The sequence below is a fragment of the Rhyacophila brunnea genome, unplaced genomic scaffold (assembly GCF_057557595.1).
Source record: "Rhyacophila brunnea isolate RB1 unplaced genomic scaffold, BYU_Rbru_1.0 scaffold_5, whole genome shotgun sequence".
Classification (NCBI taxonomy): Eukaryota; Metazoa; Arthropoda; class Insecta; order Trichoptera; family Rhyacophilidae; genus Rhyacophila; species Rhyacophila brunnea.
In genome coordinates this window covers 7675332-7701240 of record NW_028233170.1, presented here as the reverse complement: position 1 = coordinate 7701240, position 25909 = coordinate 7675332, and the positions used below count along the sequence as shown (strand labels likewise).

The window sequence follows — 25909 nt, the reverse complement described above, 5'->3', positions numbered from 1 at the left end:
AGCGGTCGATAAGTATAGAATAGACCCAGAGGTAGGTCTAGAAACTTTACATTACATGATGTCAATATGCTATACCTTGTAGATGTACTAAGTGATGATGTTATTGAAAAACAGATTTGTCAACATCTCATAGATCTTTTTTTATTCTGTGACTAAGTAATTATTGATGTTTTATTGGTTTATGTTGAAAACGGTCAAGGGTGACGTACCCAACTTGTTTGGATATCAGTAGAAGGTCAAGATGTATGTCAACAGTTTTACCGCACGCCACTTAGTTTGTTTGCGAGACCCTGCTTTAAGGGTTGTCATATTTATTATTCATTTCAATATGTTATAAAAATACTAATTGCTATGTAGTGGCACCCTACGTTCAATATAGTTTGAACTTCCGATATGATAATTTCATCAAAATTTTATCTGTTCCCTGTTCGTACTTCATATTTATATATTAGTAATTACACCGTATAGTTTAGTAAAACTTTCAATATTCTACCAGGGGCATTTTTTATACGTTAAAGGCGATGGTAGATCAAAACTATTATTTTTTTAAATTATTAATATAACAATGCCAGTTAAATAAACTTTAAATTCTAATGGATTTAAATGTTGTACTATTACTTAAATGAAATAGTACAAAATTTAAATCCATTAAAATTTAAATTCAAATTCCATCAAGTACCTTCAGTCGATAGTATTATTATTATAGATGAACTTTCTCCACTACTACTGGAAGTTTTTTGAAAAAATCTTATTTTTATAGTTCTAAAAACGGTTTATTGATTTACCTTTCGTTTAAAAAGAGTTGTCAACTTGTCAATGAAGATGTTTGGTACCGTTTGGTTATCAGGAATACAGCGGAAAACACATTTTGAAAATACCCGATATACTGGATTATTATTTGTTAGTTTAAGTTAGGTTAGGTTGGGTTAGGTTAGGTTAGGTTAGGTTAGGTTAACCTAATAAATAATCCAGTTTATCGGCTATTTTAAAAATGTGTTTTCCGCTGTATTCCTGATAACCGAACAGTACCAGATTTTTTTTTCTAAAATTTTAAACAGGATATAGTTAAGAGGAAAACAGAACTTGTATGTTTGTCATGAAAATAATTATGACAGCAGTAAAAGCCAAACAAAAATAACGTGATAATTAAAGTTGAACCCAAAATATGCAACCTTTTTTTAATCTGTAGTAATAAAATTAGAAGGAACAAACAAATATACTTATATTTTATTAAATGATAAAGTGAATAAAATGATTTGGTGATAAGCATACTTATTGATTGCTTAAAGCTAAACCTACATATTGAATCACTGAGATATAAAAAAAATGTAATACCTACCCTTAGACTATAGATACATCTAGATGCCACCCATTGCATTGCTAAATGAAGCTGTTTAAAATAGAAAAAATAGCAATTTTAGCAACACGGTTATCGACGCTTAGTTAAGCAATAAGGTAAGATTAAATAAGGTAAAATAGCGCTGCTGCATATATTAAAATTGTCCTGTAACTTCAAAGTAAGAGTGAGATAACTGAGATACCCCACTGTTAATAATGGTATACTTACAACCTATCATTATCATTTATTATAAACCGCAGAAAAACAAAATAAACATAATTATAGTTAACTATTTCAAGTATTTTTGACTTATCCCACTGTCGATTTTAGGTAGCGATGTATAGATTATAGAAAACTCTTATTAAACATGTATTATTTTAATAAAACCGCAATACTTCTAATATAAGCTTGTAATCACACTGAGCTTTTACAAACACCGTGTTATTATTATGATAATGATTTTTGTCATCATATTATTAAATACTTTCTTCTAAGTGTTCGTGCGTCGTATTTCACGTGGCTTAACTATCACGTCGACCCTCGATATGACGTTTTCGCTGACTGTAAGCCTTTTTAAATGGCTGTCATATCTTTTCTGGACAATAGTTTGTGAAAAAAATCACAGAACTCTCTGAAAACACAATTTAGAGATTACACATTACTGTCGTTCTTTTCGTCAACTACGATATCGTCAAATAAAAATACTTCCTTGTAATAAAATAAGTACTACTTTGCCACAGTTATTTTTTGTTTTATTTTGATATGGCATTAAGGCCATGCATTAGTTGAGGCACGGTCTAAAAAGATCGTTGCTAGACGATGTGCGGATTGCGGGTCGCGGGTGAAAATGACGCCTGTCAAACGAAATATTATTTCTCATATAAATCCAACATACGTCCATTTTATGTTCTGTTTATTATTCTATTAGTATCAATAATAATATATTCATTGACATGTTTGCTTTTTAAAGTAAATGGGTAAAGTTTTTAGTCATCTTTACACGATTTTAGAATTAATTGGCCCGTCGCCATCACGCAGCAAAGTGACGTGCGTCCGACTCCACGTTCTCTCAATGAATGCGAAGCAAGTACAAATTTTCGTCGCGCGTACAGTTGAACATTATTTGGCGTTTCACTGATGCGTCACTTTAAGAAATAAGCAGACGCCTAATTATGTTAGTTATACGAATTTATTTTTTGTACTATTTCAAAATATATATATATATAAATATATACCTATGTATGCCTTCGTGTCGGTGTATATTTGTATATATATATGTATGCACATATTATCTTTCTGCATGTGCATGTATAGAGGTTTTACACAACTCTACATCTCTACAACTGACATACACGCAACGAAAACGTACACAGTTGTCAATTAGAGTTTCCAAAATGTAGACGTTCCGACCAACTCGTTCGTTTTATTAAATTATCTAAAGTCAAAAGGGTTATAAACTTTCACACGTAAAACATAGTTTAATATACTATCATTTTATCTTGCCGTGTAATACGTACCTAATTGTACTTCATACTTTAATAATAAACCAATATAAACGCCAAAATATAACATATTAACCTATTAAGTCAACATAATTGTTCATAATTCATAATATTTTGTTGGCTTAATAGGTGGGTGATAAAGTTTTTACCTGCTTTATTGTATTGATTTATTATATAAGTAAGAATTAATCGTATTCATTGCCAGTATGTATTTACCTTTTGGTGAGAGGTGACGAAAAGCAAAACCCGGGTCGCAAAAACGACTCAAATGGAATAGTACAAAAAACTGAAATGCATTAGAATTTTATAAAGTCCGAAGCTCTTTGGCATATTGAAAAAAATATATACCTACCTAATAGTGTCTATATACAGTTTTCAGACCCGGAATTAAAAACTGAAACCTACGGCTTCAGAAGTGAAGATTCTGCCGCATTATTTATTTTAATTATTTACTCGATACACTTTTAAAAATAATGCCTCAATAGGTATTTGAATCGCTCTAAATAAATATTATATTGATAATGGTTGTACATATTATAAAACAAATAAAACATTATTTTTAATCGAGAATACAAATGGTGTATAAAAATCATGTATCTTTCGGTGCAAACATTTAAATTAAAATTTTGTTTTTATAAATTATTGCCGCCAATTAGAAAAAAAGATTAAATTAACTTTTTTATTAGGCATATAGCACAAGCGGTGTTCTTTTGACGAACACTTAATTGCGTTTTTTTTGGCTTGTTGTGGAAGGTGTAAATTAGGGAATTTATTTTCCCTCGCAAGAGAAAACTCGTCAACGTCATTATGGCAACCCTGATTGTACAGCACGTGTGAACAGTTGCGTGCAAACACCTGTCACGTACGCCCCGGCGATGAGGGAAATTCCCGACCTGACAATTTACAATTTTCAGAGGGCATCGCGAAGGTATTTCCCACTTACCCTACGCAATGGAAAGTTAAATAGTCGATAGGCTTATAATCAATATATACAGTTTCGGGGCAAGTTAAACGAATAACAAATGTTCATTGCATTAAGTAAATATTTTTTTAAAAGCTGTAGAGATACTTTTATACACATTTAATTTATTTTATTAAAATATGTATTAATTGTGATCATAGTTCACATTACAAAATATTTGTTAATATATTGAAATAATTGAATAATAAACTTCCTTTTCTTTTGCTTCACGATTCGTGAAAATTTCTACGGAATAATATTTCTGTATACAAAAGGGAAACGGGGTAAAAGAAGTCTAAAATCACTACTTTTCAAAAGAATTAAAATAAGTTTTTACCACTTTTTATGTAAATTTATGTTCCTGTGTGTTTTAATCTACTCGTCACTTTTCCAATTTAGCCGGCCTCACATCTAAACTCGCCTTTTCTGCCGCACAGCCATAAATCAAACCTTCCAAGAATGTCGATCCGGTGTTCCATAATATGAAGACAGCGCAGATCTACACAGCGACAGTCGCACGTAACCTTCGAAACATATAGCTATTTAGATGCGGCGATCGGCGAGCCGGTATAGGAATTACCAATTCGTGGATGTTTATATGCGTCCTGGTATCTTCAACTCGCAGCCCGAGAAGCATGCAACTTGTTGATTGCAACAGCAGTTGTTTTTTTCAAACGAAACAGTCGCATTCGACCAATCTGCGGAGCTCTATTTGGCAACGTATTTTGTGATAATGACGACGTTACATCGACGTATTCGACACGTTGTTGGCAAGACGTGTATTGATGTAAGAGCTGGCTAAAGCATATAATATGCGTTATGTTCAATACCTTTTTAGATATTTAGAGCACACAAATTTATCTTAATGAAAACGTAACTACATCAACGTAAAACACATGTTTTTGAAGTTGCAACACTGCAGTAATACCAAAATGAAGACAGAGGCAAGGAACAGTATCCCGAGAAAGCTAAGCGGCAATACGTGGGGAACTCAACCACATACACTCAGGGTCTCAGCCCTTGCACTATGCAACTCGGTGGCCGAGAACGTCTGTCCGGTATGGCACAAGTCTGCGCACACGAGATCACACTGCACACTGCCAGATCGTGACGGGGTGCTTGAAAACTACGCCTGTCACCAAAGTTCGCGTGCTTTTAGGATTCTCCCCCCCCCCAATCTGACGCGAGACTGCAGGCCGAGTTGAAAAAGCAGCTCAAGAGAGGGACCCGCGACACGTCCTGCATAGGTATCAAATGTGCAAAACAAGGCCACAATCCAGAAGAAGCTTTATACCGACAACCATACCTTTGACCATCCCACCTGAAGAATATATAGACTATCCGCACGGGAAGTGAACCTAGCCTCTGAGAGTCTCGAAGATTGGGTAAAGCCAGCAGAGCATCTCCCACCCGGAGCCAGTCTCGGATACCGTACATGGAAAGCCCTAAACAGACTGAGAACGACGGTAGGGCGCACTCGAGACAACATGGTGAAGTGGGAGTTCTCTGATGACCGAATCTGCGAGTGCAGTGTAACGCAAAGCATGGAGCACCTCTTTTCATGCAAGGCTAGCCTAGTAAGCTGCAATTTTGACGAGATCGTACAAGCCGAGGAAAATGGTGTTGCCTTCGCCAACTTCTGGAGCGACACATTGTAGCTATTGAAGACCCGACACGACGAAGATTAAAATACACATAATATACAATCAAGATAATCGGTTTATGATTCATAATATGGTCAATTAAATATACGATTTGCTAGTGTATCATGGATTGTGTATGACAAAATACGATATACTAAAGACAGTAGCGCAAATGATTAACAGGTAAAATCATGCTAATGTACCGGGATACGTGTTTGATTTTCATATAATGTAGGTATACGCATTTTAGGCGGGTGGCCTGGAGCAATTTTCGATTATTTGTTTAACTTGACTATCGGGAAGTGCTCTTCGTCGATTGGTTTTTACTTCATGTGCGTTCGTGCCGCGTTTAAGCGAATATCGGATGTGAATTTATCAATTTTATTGGATTTCCGGCTACGAATTTTTAATTTAAGCGGATTATTATTAGATACGGATCGCGTGCTAGCGTACACGTCAAAATTTAAGAATGTTTGTACGTATCTCATCTAGTATTTAATGATTTCATTAAATCACATTTTTCAGATTTTGATTTACTTTTAATATATACTCGTAAAATAGACATTGTGCCACAAAAACTAAGTGTGGGAAGGGATCTAACCTGAATATATATAGAACAAAACAATAGAAAAGTAGATTATCCGCATAAATGGAAAGAGATGCGTGGACGCCTGGAAGTCACAAAATACTTGGACGAAAAAGCTAACTTTTAATAAATAAATCTATTTTAATAAATTATAATTATTTTTTACATAGTTTTATAATTATTTAGAAGTATTTGGATGATTTTTTCGTTAAAAATAATATGTAATTAGTAAATGGTATTGGCTAACGCGCCAGCTTATAATGTTGTGGGGCCCAGTTTCGAAGTTTCGAATCATGGGTCTGGCAAAGACACATACTGATTTTCAATGCGTGCTTAGAGTCACAGTATGGACCGAATAGTTTGAGAAAGTGGCTAACAACTATTTCTCATAAAAACAAAAATCTGTTATTAAATAAAAACCTCTACTCAGTGGAGGCCCATATTATGATTATACATAAAATAATATTATAAGATTTGCACTTTTCTATTTTTTTCTTACATTCTACACATTCGAAAGATAAAGAATGTTACATTCTGTCATACTGTCATAGCAGTCTCTGTAGAGTAGTAGGCTCTGTGAAATCACTTGTAATTAATTTAATCATTCAAGTTAATGGGCCCGCCAAACCACACCCGCCCCGCACCACACCCGGTCTTAATCGGGCGTATCACGGGACCCTACGTTTGGATGTGAAGCATATTTTTTTTATGACTGGGAATGTCTCAGAAGTAGTTACCCAAGATAAGGTCGCCATGCATTCAAATGTGCTTTGACTGAATTTACATGACTTTAAGTTAAGGTACAAATGAGAGAGATGACCACGTAGAGGCAATATTAAAAATTGTAGTAAGTAACAAATTAAAGCTAACGCAAAACTGCCGAACATTCGAAGTGAAGAGATCTTCACGTTGGCAGTATGTATAACGCCACATATTTTCTATATGCAATAAAATTGGCCTTTGTGGCGACCAGGTCGGATGGTCCGATGGACCCAACAGCTGGCTGCAGTGGCGTACCCAGGATTTAATATTGGGGGGTGCCCAAGGAGGAGAATGTAAATTAGTCCTATAGGCTCTTTTTCTTCTTCACAGCCTAATTTCTAGTTTATCTGTCTTTTGTCTATTGGACTCGGTGTACCTACACCATGGTCCCCACATCCTAAAACGGGCCCTCGGGCTAAGATATTTGGGGGGCCCCCTACCTACCGCTAAGATTAAAGGCAGTGTGAAACACTACATTAACGTTTTTCATATTGTGTTTTAGTTCAAATTTAGGGTACATATACAGTGAATTATTGGCGATTTTTAATACATCTACTTTAATAATGGAGCTGTCGAGTATCGACACATAATTATCAAAAAATATATTGCACAATTATATAAGTAATTGAAAATGTTCATGGTCATGAAGTATAATAGCCTTTTTTACTATTAAAGCTAATTTATGATGTGTGTTTATCTCACTTATCTGGTCAACCCGACACGCCGGGCCCCCTACAGCCCGGGCCCTCAGGCTAGAGCCCTGTTAGCCCTCTCCAGCCATGATCTACACCACTCCGGAATTCGGGTGGACACCGAGAATTTTTTGACAGTTCCATTAGGGATTGGGTTTCTAAAATAACCTGACATTAGTGTTTCGAATTTTTTGTGTTAGAAATTAAAATCTAAGAAATTTTTCTAAAAAGGGTGCTGGAGAATTAATACAAATCATTTTTTTGCCGTGTTTTTATTTGTCTTAGCCCAAAGGTATAGTTTATTGGCTTTCAATTTCAATGTTTAAAATCATTCTGATAATTTTCATTTTTGGGGGGTGCCAGGGCCCCTTGCCCCCCCCCCCCCTGGGTGCGCCACTGGCTGGCTGTACCGACTTGAACAGCTCTTTCCTTTCCGTACATTTTTGGTGTATTTATGGGAGTGGTCGATGTGAGGGTCCATGGTGCTGTAGATGAATGACGATCGTGTTTATTCGTGATGAAGGAGAAGTGAGAGTTTATTTATGGTTACATAAGTACAAGGGTACAATCAGTACAATAATATAAATAAACTGACTGTACATATACTGAGATAGTAACGGACCATGTACTTAGATTCGAGTGAAATTTCCGATGAATTATTATTCGCTATTTATACAATCAAAATATTATTGTTTTTATTGAAATAATAGAGTGAGCTATTATCTGGCGTTTGCGTCAATGGATGACTGACTAAGTAAAAAACGGATATGCAGAATATATCGATGACCCAATATTAAACAGTAACAACTCAAAAAACGTAGTTTTGAGATAATCATGTTTTAATATTTTGAATATTTTACAATACAGAAGATTTAACAAGTTTCAAAAGAATGTATGTCAGAATTTATCTATTCTAAATTGAAACGTATGGTCGATCGTCAGTTTTAAATGAATTCCAAATGAATCTGTACAAAACTGGTTTTGTTTGAAAGTTTGTAAAATTTCATTTGGGGTTTTTGGCTCTCAAGGTATCTTAATATTTTTTTTTGAATTGTTTCTCTACAAACCCGATAAGAGCTCATTTTTACGAGTATTTTGATACCAATATCGCGAAATGTCGAATTTTTGACTTGTTACCGTTCAATACTGGGTCATCGATATTATTGAGGTCAGCTCCTTACTGAGTTTGCTATAATTTGACACTACGAAAAATGGATATTTAATTTGTAATTCTATATCTCTATAATATTGTTTTAAAGTTTGCAAAAATCTTGTTAGGTTGTTACGTTATAAAAGCAAACCAAAATAAATTGGCGCCACACCTATTAAAAATAAAAATGAAAATTTCAAACAAATAATAGAGCATAGCCAACAATAGTGATATAATGCCACAGTGTATGTGCTGTACGGGGTTCAATAATAATAATATATCCATTCATATACCAATAAAGGAAACGAAGAAATTCCGAAGCGTCTCGTATGAGAAATCTACGAAAGGGATAATGATCCTCTTTTATTGTCCCTGTGGGAGTTGGCCACTCGTCACCGGAGGTCGGAGGTAGCCAAAATGTTCGAGGTGGCTTCTTCTCGGAGGGAAGTACATATTATTATTATGTACGGGAGGCCGGCCTCGCTTCGACCCGCTTCCTCGCTAGCAGGTCACGGTCAGGCAAATTTCGCGATCTGATTTTTGCGAGGTGAACGGGAAATGGCGATGCAACTATAGGTCGGGGTCGTGATATCATAATACAAATTGTGTAAGATTTAATATAGACTATATGAGTCACATAGAGTCATAACTCACATATTCCAAAAATCGAGTTTTGATATAATAGAAAAAAACCTCCTCCGTGGGTCTATTCTATACATAAGGGGACTATCGACCACTAAAGTGATACAATGATAGTATTTATTACATATTTGTATTAAAGTATTGTAATTGTTACAATAAGTTAGCCATCTAAATAGTCAAAACTGCCTATCTCGCTCTAACTTTTATCACAACCAAGAGAGGTGCTGTTAAAATATAGCACTTATTGCAACAATTACAACCAACTTATTGTAATTGTTAAAATAAGTGCTAATACTTTGATACAAAGCTACCCTTAATTTGATAATATTTATCACTTTAGCGGTTGATAAGTATAGAATAGACCCACATAGCACTGTTTTTTGTAATTAGAGGAAAATTATTGAACTTCCTTGAATATTAATGAGTGAGTGAGTCGATATACATCATTTAAAAAAATATATGTAGGTATATATGATACTCTAAAGATACACAGCACACTATGATAAATAGAGCTCCCTGATTGGTTGGAAAGGCCTTGATGACAGAACTCACATTATTCATTGAAAAATGTGAGTTATAACACCAACAGTCAACTTTGTCAACAATTTTCACACGGCTTAACGTGACCTTTGATACCCAACTATTTTTTTTTGCATATATTAATGCCTTTAGAATCACTTGGTATATTTAACTCACAAATAAAATGATAAAATTGAAAATCTGAGTTATGACTCTAGGCGACTCATATTAAACCAATGATATTATAGTTATTTAATATTGAAATAAACAATATTTATTTACGATAGTTTTTAATTATAATTTAAATCTATCAACTTGGACGTAAATAATAAATTAATACACCCTATAATATGTATATTGTACCAATGTAACCTCAAAAGAGCGTAGCAATTACGTAGGGAAAATGTGATTATTGTTACGGTTACTAATCTTGACTGTATTTTCATCAAGTATATAGCGTCGCTTTCTCTCTCGGCGCCTCTCGGACTATGTCCCTTTTTTGTTGAGCTATGAACATTCAGCTGAGGCTTATTCAGCTATTCATTTGTTACATTCTATTCATACAAGACTAGTTATTATATTATTCATAATGGGTAGGTACATAATATTAGATGTTAGCTTCAACCATAATATATGGTATTATAATTTATTCCTGCAGTTTATATTCTCTCAGAGAAAAAAATGCGTACACAAAAGTGTTTTGATGTTTGGCTGTGCTATAAATATCTCAAGATTAAGTAGCAATTCATAATTTAAAATTTTCTGGAAGCCTTCGTTTTTGACCATCATAAAGCGGACATTGCAAAATAATTTGATTTATATTATCTTCACTGTAGCTTCCGTATTGACATTAAATTTAGGATCCTTTGTTATATTTTTAATTGAGCTAAGGATACTGCAAGATTATAGTGATCAGCTATGCAGCGATTAATAAATTGTTACATCTGTTTTCCTATCAAACATTTTATTGGCTTACCAATGTTTGGTTTTAATTTTGTAATACGGTTGAATTTTTGTTATACCCTGTTCTGTTAACGTAGTTTCTGTTGTAGTTTAAGATAATTCAAAGCAGTCTATGTAAAAGGTATGGGGAGTTTATTTATGATCCTCTGAACAGTTGCTGTTTTTGCTAAGCCATATTATGTTTCCTCATTTGTGAATTCCAATAATGTGAAGAATTTAGAGGAATATGTTTTGTTATTCTGTCAAAACTGTTGAATTTACTTCTGATGGGATACATTTATAGTAGACCCTCCATGTATAAAAAAGGTTATATTAATTCAAAGGTCTTTTCGCCCTTTCACATTTATGCATTCAAACCAGTGGCAAAGGGTGTTAACATCAGACATAAATAATAAACAATAAACTTTGTCAGTCATACGTATTTATATATATGTATTATACGACTACAATTCACTGATGGTGTTGGTTAGTTTTTAAAATTCAATCAAACTCTGCGAAAACCAAGTCATGATAGATAATAATCAAAAAATATTTGTCTATCTATAAACTATTTTAAAATACGTCATTAAATCATACATAATTTTGGATATTTTATAGAATTCTTAATTCAACGATAACAAATAAGTATGACTGAAAAAGTGTGCACTATTTTGTCGGATCGCCCATGGCATAACAAAACTATTATGGTTTAGTTAAAGCAGAGTTTAATTATTTTTTTTAAAACTAACCAACCCGTAAATTGTCTTGGCTCAATAAAAACAAAAACATATGACTGACATAGTTTTATTTGCAAAATTTATGTCGAATCTTAACAGTCTACCTCCACCCTTTGCCACTAGTTCAAACATTATATAAATTTTCATTTAGGATAAAGTTATATTATTTGCTAACAGAATTACATTCAAATAATGGTTAAGGTAAACTAAAAAAACAAGCATTGATCATCAGTTAGCAAGTCATATTATATAATAATATGGCTTATATAGTAATATGGCTTTTTTTAACCAAATGTATACGGCGTGTTTACATCGAAGTGTCAGTTACTATTATATATCTATAATATATACTGATCATCAGTCTGGACTGGTTTTTTAAAGCTTTAAGGATTCTTGAAGGCTTTTATTAGCAGATTTCATTACTTTTATCTCTGTGTATTGCAATGCTATGCACATACTTTGATTTGTTACATTGATAATATTGATTATATGTAGATAAGTTGTACCGTACATAATTATCCTAAAAACATTTCCGAAACCGTGCAACATACATATCCGAAACCGTGCAACATACATATCCGAAACCGTGCAACATACATATCCGAAACCGGTCCTAATATATTAATTAAAAGTGGAATAAGTACTACAAAAAAATGCATTTTATTAAATAAAAACAACAATACCATACACATCAAACGATCCGGAGAAATTCGTATAAAAAAAACGTTTAACTTAAGTGTTTATGTAAAATGTCTAGCCGTTCTATATTTAAAATTTAACGTCATATTGTATATAATATAAATAAAAAGAGAATTTCAATCATAAAAGATTACGCATTTCGTTTCACGGTCGCTTGAATTTACTCAACAATGCCGTGCCTCCAAAACAAGTTATATGTAACATATATTTTTTAATTAAAGTTGGCTACACTGTCCAGTAAAATAAATTGCGACCCTCCCCCCACACACATACACTCATTGTCTTTACGGTAAAATAACTGGGAATTTTTTTTTAACTTTCCAACGCGAGTCCGAAATATAAATCGCTTCCAAACTTTACCCATTTTGATGGAAAATTTGTCAGTTTGGTCATGACAGTTTCATTCATATAAATTATATACGTTTTTTGACATGATGTCTGTTATATATTATGTTACACTTTACTACTTTAAATTGTTGGAAAATATTATACGTTTGAAACAGTATTATTTAGCATTACTGTTTAAAAATAATAATTGTAAATTAATCATGTGTTTATATTTTTTTTTTCAAAGAATCAATTGACGGCAGTAGTGAAGGGTGGAGGTAGGCTGTTAAGATTCGACATAAATAGTGCACACTAAACTTTCTCAGTCACACGTATTTGTTTTCATTAATTGTAGATTGTGTAAGTTAGTTTTTAAAATTCAATTAAGCCCTGCGTAAACCAAGCCATAATAGATAATAGTAAAAAACTATGCATTCATCTATAAAATATCTAAAACTATGCCAATAAATCATACATCATTTTAGATATTTTAAAGATAGAAGAATATTTTTTATTTATTATGGTTTGGTACACATTGACTGCTGACTAGATAATTACTTTTTAATTACCACATTTAAATAAGATGATAATTATATCGAATGGCCACCTTAATCGTTACGCGCTGGGTGCGTCTTATCGCGAGCCTATCTCCACCCTTCGCTACTGATTGACGGCATCTAAAAATACATAAACAGTCATTTATTGTCGATCAATCACTAACCTTCGCTATGCTGATGCTGATAATCCAATAGTTCTGGCGGAGAAAGCTCAGGTTATGTATGGATCAAGCGCTTAGGCGTATGATACCACATTACTTGTCTATCAGGGTTGATGGACCTCTTATTCCAAGGGCAGGAAAGGCATTTGATTATTCCAAATATGAAATCACGCATAGAGATAATCATTCCATATAATTGTAAACCCTTCTATAATAACTCAATAATTAATATCAGATTAGGGATATAAAAACCAAATTATTAATTATCAAGCACTTCAATGTTATGTCTATTTTTTATTGCAACTTTGACCGAAAACCATAAAAAAAACGTTTTTTGTGCCTTCTGTAAAATTTGATTTGTGTGGATTACGCCCTTTTTCCTTTCCAAAGTCGATATAGAAAACCACCTGAAATTTAAAAAAAGCTATCACTAACTATACTTCAGATACATTTACAATTCTAACACCTACAGTATATTTAATATAGCTTGTAGTGTTACGTAATTACAGTGGTATCGATCGCTGAAATGCTAAGTGCCGGGATCTACGAGTCGTAGACCATCTACGGAGTCGTAGCACCGTCGTTTAATTCAGCGTTGTACACCATTACTGCTAACATACTTTTACTATGGTGTAACATTAACATATTATTTATGGTTATATTATTCTTTATGTAACATATATACTTTAAGTTTGAATTTAAATTTTATCAGTGTACTTTGTTGTGGTGAAATTCTAAGTTTATCTGATGTATTCAGGTTTTTACAATGTTATTTTTTCTTATTAATATCGTATATTCAGGTTTGTGTTAATCAAATTTTTGCGGTCAAATATCAGCTATTGTTTCATTCTGCCGAGGAGGCCGTGGAACTTCCGTTTTATACGATGTGTCATGGTCATGGTTGAGGCATGGTCTAAAAAGACCGTACAAATGACACGTGCCGAACGAAATATAATTTGTCATAAAAATCTAACATGCGTCCATTTAATGTTATGTTTATTGTTATATTACTAATAATAATAGTATATTCATTGACATGTTTTCTTTTTTAAGTAAATACGTAAAGTTTTTTGTCATCTTTACACGATTTAAGAATATTTTCATCCGATGCCATGACAAAACAAATCGACGTGCGGACACCTCTACGGGCGGTCTCCGATTGGCGACTAGTGAGAAATTTCGTCGCACCTACTGTTGAAAATTATTTGCCGTTTCACTGAAGTACGCTCATAATATACTGGTTTTTCATATCCTTTTTACGTATACATCCAGAATTATCTTCTTTATCTTAGCTTAGTATGTTTCTTGGATCTGTTAATTTTTGTCTGATATAAGAGAGTTTCCTCATTGGTGTCCTCATTTCATTTGGTTTTGGTTTATCCGCTCTGGGTCCGATACCATATACTATAATTGGTATTACATAAATGTGAGTTTTTATTTTTTACAACGTTTTTCTTAACTCGTATTCTTATTTGTCCGGTGGTTTTTTGTCTGGTACAAATCTTGCAATCGATTTTTACCTAACTTCCCGAGTAGCTAGACATTTGAAACTTTTAGAATATATCAGAACACGATGCCAATGCATTTTTTAAATACTCTTAACCATCTTTAAGTAGAATTGAATTCATTTTCAGTTAATTCTGTTTTGTATGAAAAGTTATTTCTACACCATTATTGGTTGCTAAGGGTCTGGGGTTCTAGCAAATAAATTATTAATATATACATGCGTTACTATGGAAAACAATATGACATGTCAAAATGACATTTCAGTATTATTTCTATCAAGTACAATTTTTTTTTGATCGTTTAAGCTAGTCAAGTCAAGTTTATATGATTCAACAGAATATTTAAGAACGATGTATGTAAAAAGTTCTTTTTATCTTGTAATTATATATTGTCATGTTTTGTATTGTTCTAAACAATATCTCTTTTACGTCCTGAGATTACTATAATATAGTGAAAAAAATCTTCTTATTTTTATCACAATTTATGTAATATAATATTAACGAACCTTGACAATTAATTTAAATAATGACTGTTTTTAATACAGATTAGCTGTTTTCATATTTAATAATAATAAAATTATAATTATCATTAAAGTTAATGGCTCCACCTAACCACACCCGTCCCGCATCACACCCGGTCTTAATCAAGGGACTCTACGTTTATCCAAACCGTGAAGTATCATTTTTTATGACTGAGAATGTCGCAGGAGCAGTCACCCAAGACTGAGGTTGCCATGCATTCAATTTTATATGTACATAATTTTTAGTTTTACAACAGATAAATGATATATCTCAATGATATTAGTGTAGTGAAACGGTAATGCAGGTTTAATAGAAGCGGAACAATTGCAAATACCCAAGCTATGAGGAAATTACGTAAATATACTGTGACCTCATAGAAATCGAGCACGGAGCTCCTAGATGCAAATCCAGCGCCTTACGCACTTGACTACGATTTGATGTCAAATAAATAAATACAGCATGCATGTAAAATCTTTGCTGTAAATAATTTAGGTAGTTAGGATTAACAACGGATTATATGTCTATATATAATTAATAATATATGGTAGAAAAAGGTCATTCGATGTATAGAACATGCACATAAAGCACAAAGAAATTAGTATTATGCCTGATTTTAGAGGACGTGTCAAACTTCAAATTGTAATTACTCCATACCATGATTTTGAGACTTATCAACTTTTGGCAGTAACCCCACATATTGAATGTATATGACGCAATCTAGTTATAGTTCGAACTCTTTGACTTGGGCAGTTTTTAAGTGAATAGCGTAAAATAGAATAATGCTAGAGTCTGAGAAGTTATTCTGTATTTACAATTATTACATAATAATAATTTAAAATGTTCGCTTTGTCGAGAAAATGTTGGAAAGTACTGATATAGGGCATACATGCATAATATTTAATTAAAGCTGCTAGCATAATCCACTATATGACACAGAATATAGTAATTCACACATTGGTTAGGACTCTCTGCTAGACGAATAAGCACGGCTTCATTAGTGAGGCGTGATGTTGGTTAGAATAGCTTTAAGTGCTATCGTGGCATTTCAAAAAAATGCACCCATACATTTCCAGTTCAAGCATCCGGTGAACTGTGGACTTTATAATGGGATTCATAATATTTTGAGATGTTTAAAGCTGCAGATTTAAAGTTCAAAGACTGTTTTAAATGGTGACACACCAGTAAGTTGAAGCTGTGATAGAGAATTCTCGAAATATAATCATAAAAGTCCAATCACAAATCTTGAGATACAGTTTTTCCTAAATTATTTCGAAATTCTTGAGAAATCGAGTTAACCTGCATAGGAAAATTTTATTTCTCGGTAATAAAAGCCATCGACTTCTGATTCTGCACGGAATTTGTTAAATTAAAAAAAAAATGCTAAAAAAAGTTTTGACAATCTGAACGGAATTTGTTAAAAAAAAATTGATGGTAAAAAAACGTTGACCGGTAGATCTAAGAAATCAAAAATATCGGCTGGAAGATGCAATTTTGTAACAATGATGATTAGATAAGCTATAAAAAATGATTAACTGAATATATGTCTCTTCTCTGCTCGTGTTCGTGTGATAGAAGTATGCATATTATTATATCACAGTTATGATTCATGTTTTTTTTATACTATATCAGCCGACGAGGCTTAATTTCAATAATATAATTTAGTAAAATGGTCGAATATTTATTAGTAATAATGAAACAATCATTAACATAGTCAGGATTGAGAAAATAATAAAAAAAATATTTTGACCCTGAAAAAGAGAATAGTGCTAGTGCCAAAAATCAATCAATCCATCTTTCAAAATGGCGTACGATGTTTAACTTTTCAGCTACATCTAATTAACAGCTAAAATATCAAATAAAAGTTAAATACAATAAAAAATACACATATTTATTAAGAATATTTTTATCGTTTCTGTAAATGATTTTGAATTCGAATTTAGATTCGAATTTAGAAATTATTTATATTATTATAACGACTATATTCAGGCACTATTAAATTCAATGTGTATTTTATACACTATGTAAAAAAATGGCTGCACATTTAAAATCAGTTACTATTTTCCAAAGCAGTAGCATTAAAAGTAACTAGAATCGTGTGCTAAAATCATCATCTAAGTATCGTATAATACTTTATGCGTAATGTACGAAAATGTACATAAGTCACTTACATTTAATTCTCTGTCAAACCCTAAAATAAAATGTGCATACAATCAGTTTCTTTCAGTCAGTATTAAAAAAATACATTTATTAATCAACAAAATATCCAAAACTACATCATGTAAGTAATGTCAGTTCAAGAGAGAATAATATATATATATATATTTTAATAATGAGTGTTTGGTAAACTAGAAAAATGTTCATTACAGTATTTAGGAGGCTACACATTTTATTAAAGTTTTATTTTCAAAAATATTAAGAAATAAGGTACCTACATAATGAAGGCAATAGTTTTGAGTATTTTATTAGTTATGTTAGATAAACTTTATCCAAGTACCCAGGCTCAGTTAGGCAATAACAATGAGTTTAGTTGAAAATGTCGGCAATTTTTATTCAGATAAGAAGGGTTTAAGAGATCTCCAGGGAACATTAAAGACCTAAGTAGACACACAAAGCCTATGTTCACTCGACCTCCTCATGGAACCTTTTCTGAACTACTTGACGGTTTTGGCTTTTAAATAAATAGTCACCAATTTGCAAAGACCAACACTGTTTCATGTTTCACGTCTTGATGAAAAATATTTTAAAGTAGGTAATAAAAAGTCATTCATTATGATAGTTTGAGCCTAGTTAATAGATAAGCAATACAAATTACTGCACTAGAATTTAATGAAAATATGTCATTATTATAAGACGAATTTCTAACTTTACATAATCTAACCTAACATCGTTTCATTTTTTAGTTAATTATAATATATATTTGAGTATATAGTGAAAACATATACACTTTTGAAGTTTAGTTCACGTAAAAGCTGGCCTAGTTATCAGATAAGTAACACAATTTCCAGCACATATAGTAATTTAATGTACATAATATTGTAATTATCAAAAGTCTATCCAGAAGAATAATTATTATATTTATCGGGTAATGAATTCTTACATGAGATGTCATCCTGTGGGGGTAGGTAAGTCATACACTGCTTAACACAATCGCTGCATACCTTTTAATTAATTTTTAATTACCGCATTTAAATAAAATGCTAATTAGATCAATCGGACGCTCATTCACTGCAGACTAGATAATGATTTTTTAATTACCACCTTTAAAATGCACGTTAATACGTAAAACGTACATTGATCGGCCGCCTGGTCATTACGCGCCAGGTGCGTCTACAGCGTCCAAAGTATTAACGGGGACACGGCAGCCGTGTCATCCGCGTTGAATGAGATTTATTAAGAGTGAAAAATTAATGGTAAATACGAATATTATTACTTATGAAAATAGGTTTTGTGACAGTGAGAAAATAAAAACTCATACTTCCAATGCAACTGTTTGTAGTAAATGTTTTGTTGTTTCATATTTAAATAAATGGTAATGCGTTAATTAATTTGAACGAAATGATTACATGTAAATTGTACGTATTACATTTCGCCGTAGCACAGTTTACCATGAACTATCTTACCGGGTAGAGATGGTCGTATAGCAATGAAATTTTAAAAAAATACGCGTTGTTCGTGGAGAATTGCAGATAGTACTGTCCCAATTTTATTAGATTCAATGAAAATATTAATTTGATATGGATTTGTATCAAATTTCTGATAATAACGCTGTCATTATAATTAAATATTTGATAGATACTTAGTATTTATGAGCACCTACGAGAATTATATATAAATATTTGTATATTATTGTATTTCTAATTTAAGGACCTTCCCCTTATGTCATATATTTTCCTTATATTCCAGTGGTTTTTTTTAAATGTGTTTTCTTCAGACATGAATTTGATCGCAATATTACACGGCCATCTATTTCCGATACAATATCTCACGATGATCTGTGATACCGTCAACTGTGTACGTACAAATTACCGGACACGGAACGAAATATGGAATCGAAAATCTCCATTTACTGCGAACTGGCTACCGCATTGCATTTGAAGTTAATCTATCATCGCAACACGCAATTCAATGCCGTAGCCTGGCTATAGATGGTTTTCCCACCAACCATGGGTATGCAGACGCTATAATGGTTTCGTAATGAAGATATTTTACTGTATAACTTCCACGACTTGGGACTTACTCGCACATTACCAATGAGTTAACCACATGCAGTAGCGAAGGGTGGAGGTAGGCTGTTAAGATCCGCCATAAATAGTGTACATTAAACTTTGTTAGTCCTACGTATTTGTTTTTACTTAACTAAGACTACAATTTATAGATGGTAATTCCATAACTATGCTCATATTAATTATGTTAAGTAACTACAATAGGCCATGAGGCCAAATGACAGAAATGCAGTTAGTAATATAAGTGAAAAAATCACATAAATATATTGTGACCTCATGGGGGAATCGAACCCGGAGTCCCCGGATGAAAGGCCTGCACCTTACACACTGGACAATGAGGGTTCATTTATCGGTTGTAATATTGAACATCTATAATTAAAAAAAAAAATCTGCGATATATTACCACTAGAAAAACACGACACCCAATAGAATAGAAACTTGCGCCCCCCGGAATTCGCGCCCAAAAAGAAAGCTATACGTATTCTACTTAATAGCGACTAAATTAACTATTACGTATTATAATACTTTCTGAAGCGCTTTCTAACTTGTGTTACTGGTTAGCAATCAGCTTTTGTATTTAAAATTATGTATGGTCAAAAAAAGGATGTTACATTTTTAAATCTTGTGAATTATTCGTTGAATAAAAATATAGTTTATTAGATTGTAATACTCTCACGGTTATTATTTTATTGACTGTTTTTCTCCTTATTTTCAGTGAGCTAGCAAAGCATGCCGGATTCTGGTTGGGTTTCCGAAGCGTCTCGCTGGAACGTCTGTACTCCCGTAGAGGAGGCGGAGCGGCAGGTGCAGGAGCACCCTTGGCAGCAGCCGCGGCCCTTCCACCATTCCTGCTTCTCGCTGCAGCTGCTTTACCGCCCTCGCCTCCACCTTTAGCAGCCCTGGCGGCTGCACCTTTGGTACTTCTCGCTGCTGCGCCGTTTTTATTGCAAGGATGCACTGTAAGATACATAATAATGACATTAATTTATTCACTTATATAAATTCTACGTAACTATTGGAAATGTAACATTATATTAAGCAATGGCGGAGGGTGGAGGTAAACTGTTAAGATCCGACATAAATAGTACATACTAAGCTTTGTCAGTCATACGTATTTGTTTTCATTGAACTAAGAATACAAATATTGCAGATGGTGCTTCCGGCGTGGCGGGTCAACCAAATAAGTGAAATAAAGACACATCACAAATTTGCTGTAATAATTAAAAAAGTCGCCTGTGGCGCTATTTTCTACAAGACATTTAACATTTTTGAAAAAGTGGATGTGCGATGCATTTTTATCATTATATTGTGTAGATACTTTACAACTCCATAATTCAAGCGGGTGTATTAAAAAGTCGCTAAAAAAACACTGAATATCCTTAATTTTACCTCAAATATCATTTTAAAAATCCTACCTACTGTAAGCGCCACACTGCCTTTAACCTTTGCGATAGATAGGGGACCCTCCAATGATCCAACCTAGCCCGGGGGCTCGCTTCGGGATGTTGGTGCCATGATGGATACTAACTGTGGCTTTATCTAACTGACTTTCTTTTTGGTATGCTTGCAGTATACACAATGAGAAGTCTACCATTCTTAGTAGTACTGACATGTGTGTCCCTGATCACAGTATGTACCATAGAAATTAGGAGCATCAATTTTATAGTTGGAGAACTAACCTACCATTGGTGATGCCAATTGGGAGAGCAATAACTTTGTTCAACCAAATCGCTTAGGTGAACTCTATTTTATACATTCTAAAAATAGCGTATATTTAGCCCATTCGGGGTACCGCCACATGCCGTTTTTATATTATTTTTGTATTATTTTTTTATACTGCTTCTATTTCTTTTTTTAATGTCATGTTGTGAATGTACAATGTAAACTTTACATTGTAAATTAACTATTTTGTACTCTGTATTCAATAATAATTTGTTGAAAAATATTTTTATTACTGTTTCAGAGTTGTGGAAGAATAGCAACCCTCGGAAAGAAGTTCGGAGAATCAGTAGTGGTACGACTTCTGCTGTCAACTCTTGTGATATTCCTCTTCTCTGTTACCAATTGCACACAAATGGTTGGTAGGCACCTGTATATGAGTGGTTCACAAGCATAGTGAACCAAGTCCACTCTGGTTATTTTTGAGTAAGATAGGTTCAAACACAATATTTCTAATTCTGTTAGGGTATGATTGCAATTCTGAAGTATTATTTTGAGTACAAATTATAACTTATTTTCTAAGATAAGTATAAGAAATACTCAAATATTATGGTTGAACCTAGCTTAGTCAAAAATAACCAGAATGGACTTGGTTCACTATGCTGTGAACCACTCATATAGTATATTCAAATTTAATATGGATGAGTAAATAATTGCAACCTCTAAATTAGGAGTTCTTACACCCACAAGAAGTGCAAAATAGCAATATATCGGGGATGTGACAAGTTTTCCCCACAGAAGCCGGTTGATTGTCATAAGGATAAGTAAGTTTTAGTCATCTTCTTTGTACTATGGGAACAAATCAAAGTTTTTTTTTCCTACAGAAAAGCATGAATGTGATCTCCTTGAGACATTGAAAACATCGTCACTGTTCTGGCAGAAGACACTAATTCGAAAAAATGACATATTGAGTTAGTCATAGCAAAATGTTCCTTATTTCAAACTTTAACATCTGAAAACCTTCTTAATAAATAAACAGTCTTTATTTTAAAGTCATCCTTTTTTAGATTACTTAATAAATTCACATGATAGACCATTTCAAACATTTTAACAACTTCAAAGTCAAATTACTCAAAACTAGTTTTCTCCAGTTAGTGTGTTCTGCCAGAACAGAAACGACATAATATTATGATTTCGTTAAAATGTTGGATTACATGGCTAACATTTTCACTCGTATAATCTGAAGAAATTCTCTAAAGAAAATTTACCTCTTTGAAGTGTGGATTATCTGGACCTGTGCAAATAGCAAGAAAGTTTTCCACGTTTTGACAAATATCATGTAAAGAAGCAGGTGTAAATAAGTCATTGAATTTTATGTTAAACAATTAGGATTGCTTTACAGTTTACGTTTTATAATTATTGCTTCATTTATATTTACGTTAATTTTACGACTTAAAAGGTTTTTTTTAGTTGAATTTGTTCACCCGCATTGTAAGTAAAAAAACTTGTTTGCGATTAAGTAATGCGATAGTCCTTTCGAAGGGATACTTATTAATGAACAGATTTAGTGGCCCTGCTCTATAGAGTTATTGCTGTGTACAGAATATCGTAATAATAGAATACGTTCAAAATATTGTCAAAAAATCAAACAGAAGAATCAAAATTGATAGGCGTTGATAGTTTATAGTTAGTAACATCAAGTTGTGTTCCCGTTAGTGACATCATCTTATATACCAGACGTGGGCAAATGCGGCTCTACGTTGAGTTTAGTGCGGCTCCCAGTATATCTTGATAAAAATATAGGTATTTTCTTTCCCCTTTATACTTTTATTTTCACGAGTTTTCCTTTCTAAAATGTGACTATGGTCTGGCTCTTTATATATATATGAAAATGCAGAATGTGGCTATCCTTGACCTCATGTATGCCCATCCCTGTTATATACTATTATCAATTCCAGGAGGGCTGTATACACGCACTGGATACCCCTGATCCCACTCCTACGCAGGCGGCAATCTTGTCAATGTGTTCACCGGGTGCATGGTGCGCGGCTAGGGCTTGCGCGGGAGGAGCGCTGGGAGCCGCCGCAGCAGCGCTGGCGCCTCTTCCGCTGGCTGCGAGGTTTCTCCTGGCCGGCCTGGCTGCAGCACCACCAGCTGGCGTTTGGGCAAATAGCGGGGCGTTGACGTCTGCGCTTGATTGCCGAGACGTTGCGGCAGCCGAATCAGCTATCATGTAAGGCTTATTTAATCACTTATTTTTTTACCGTTCAGCGTCTGTTCAGTAAAAAGTGTAATCTGACTGATACCTAACATTAAATTGTATGAATTTGCATCTTTATTATTCCGTTGCTAGATGCCCCCTAGTAGTAATACTCTGCTTCTTAAGTGCGATGGTTCTACCTACCAGAGGCACCTAGCGGAAAAATATGAAGCTTGCAATTTGAGACATTTTTTTGATTATTTACTATTTCAACTGTATTAAGGGGAAGAGGCATGCCAGCAGAGGCACCTAGCGGAAAAATACGAAGCTTGCAATTTCAGACATTTTTTTGATAATTTATAATTTAAATTGTATTAATTAATAAATAGGTACCTATCTGAAAACATTAAAAAGAAAAATATTTTTTATTTTAAGTCAAAGATAAACATACAATTGTATTTTTTTTTATAAAATGTGAATTTGTCAAAGGACCCCATATTATTATTACATTTTATGGTCATATTTATTATTAAAATTTAGTTTATTAGGTTTTTTATGTTTTGTAGTAGAGATTTTTGACTAATTTATATTTATTTAAAAAAACATAAATTTTTATAAAAATATAAATGTGTATAACTTGAAATCCTTTTTATTTATATGAAATCTTATTTACGTATGGTCCCAATATTGAAGCTCGATTGCGTTTTATTAAATTAAATCAATAATACAATTTAAAATACTTAGGTAGGTAAGTGAAGACTGCTTGTTAGAAATAATTAGAAGTCGAAAAGAATTGTCACTGTGTTATAAACAGTAGACAGTAACGCCAAATAATATGCAGCAACTTGTTTGGACTTCTTCAGAAAAATTGAATATTTTCAGTTTATTTTCAATAATATTAGGTACTTTTGTGTAGAATTTTTGAATCTCTCTCACTTCTTCAAAACTTTTATTGGATAAATTTAATGATGAAACGTTATTATTTTAAAATCATTGTTTAGTGTCCAATCTTTAGTCAAAAATAAAAACAAATATTCAATCTTACAAAAATTAATAGTCAGAGTTGGTCCGATTGTTGATTTTTCACCATCACAAAAAAAGGTTAATGTATTGGCTAACCTAACTTTTATTATTTATTTATAGATGTCACAGGCTACTTTAAATAACATTATTTTTTTAAATTACAATATGTTTTTTAATCGTTACAGGTACATCCCAACCAAATACACTTTATGCATTTTGATAGTTATGATCATCATTGCTCTTTCAATACTCAGCAGATATGTAAGTATTATTTTCCGTATTAGTGACATCTATATTTTATTGTTATGAACTATTCAAATAAAAAATAAAAATGGTTTTAATAACCGATAGAAATAATAAATAATGTATAATATATTAATTTATTATTATTAATATATTAATAATTATTTGAGTTTGACTATAAATAAGAGGAAGACCTTTCATAACTTTAGTATTAAAATACTTGAATAGAATGTTTGTAGTATGGTGAATTTGATAGCCTAAGCAAAATTAATATTTTTAATTTGGCAGATTGGAATTCAAACATGGTCGCTTGTTTATGGCTGGTGCAATCTTCGTTTACACTTTTTGATACATATTTGTCATTGTTCATCGTAATATTTTGGCAATATCTGCTCAATTAATATTCAATTGATTCCGTGAACTTGCCTAAAATGTGAATAATTACGATTCAATTCCACGTTGAGAAGCCATTTGACGATTCATCTCATTTGCAATAATTTCAGGATAGTCTTTTCCCTTATTTCAATAATCATCCGTAAATAATTACCAAGTGAGTTGAAATACATACTGTGGTGAAAATAGTGAAGATTGCTGTAAATAAATCTGCAATTGGAAATTAATTGTAGCTAGTTTTAATAGTAGAGTAGATATAAGTCCTATTTTTCAGTTTCACTTAAATATAATTAGGCTCTAATTTGAGAAGGTTTTCTCAAACACTCTCAAAGAACAAGTTTGATATTCATTTGAAGATGGAACAAACTTCCCGCGTGCTATTCCTGTGGAAGACGCAGATAACGGAACAACGTGAGCGAGCAGCAGACATGCGCAGGCGCAACGAAGCTCTCGTCTACAATGTTCTACCTCCTCACGTGGCAACGCATTTCATGGGACACCGTCGAAGACAGCATCACGAGCTTTACTCTCAGAGTTACTCCGAAGTTGGAGTTCTTTTCGCTTCCATGCCAAACTTTGCAGGTGTGTAATTAGGATACATTAGAAGGGCCTGGGATAAAATAGTCTCAACCGCCATTGTGGTTAAAATTGAATTGAGAGTGCTATCTATGATAATCGTCTCTAAGCTATTTATTAATATAGAACTGTAGGTCTATTTTTAACTGTTCTCACTTTACCACGTTTCCGTTATTATAATTGTTCCAAATTAACACGGAAGGTATTCTATAGACTAAACGGTTATCGGCGGCTATCTCTAATTTGTAATACGGTGAAAATTTAGGTTGGTAGATTTATGTCGATCAAATTCGGATATGTTCGTGCTGCCGAAACCCAAGCGGAAAAGACCGAACACAAGCGGATA

General features: G+C 33.1%; 1 protein-coding gene across 2 annotated transcripts in view; it reads left to right on the top strand.

Annotated features, from left to right (window-relative positions):
• The window catches only part of Ac3 (Adenylate cyclase 3), a 402870-nt gene that overhangs the window by 369001 nt on the left and 7960 nt on the right, over positions 1 to 25909 (top strand). For both annotated transcript variants that reach the window (XM_085955369.1, XM_085955370.1), the window contains exons 11-15: positions 20185 to 20428; positions 21433 to 21546; positions 23087 to 23361; positions 24537 to 24612; positions 25344 to 25569. In XM_085955369.1, the coding sequence (XP_085811495.1) occupies positions 20185 to 20428; positions 21433 to 21546; positions 23087 to 23361; positions 24537 to 24612; positions 25344 to 25569 (935 nt within the window). The remainder of the gene's footprint in view (positions 1 to 20184; positions 20429 to 21432; positions 21547 to 23086; positions 23362 to 24536; positions 24613 to 25343; positions 25570 to 25909) is intronic.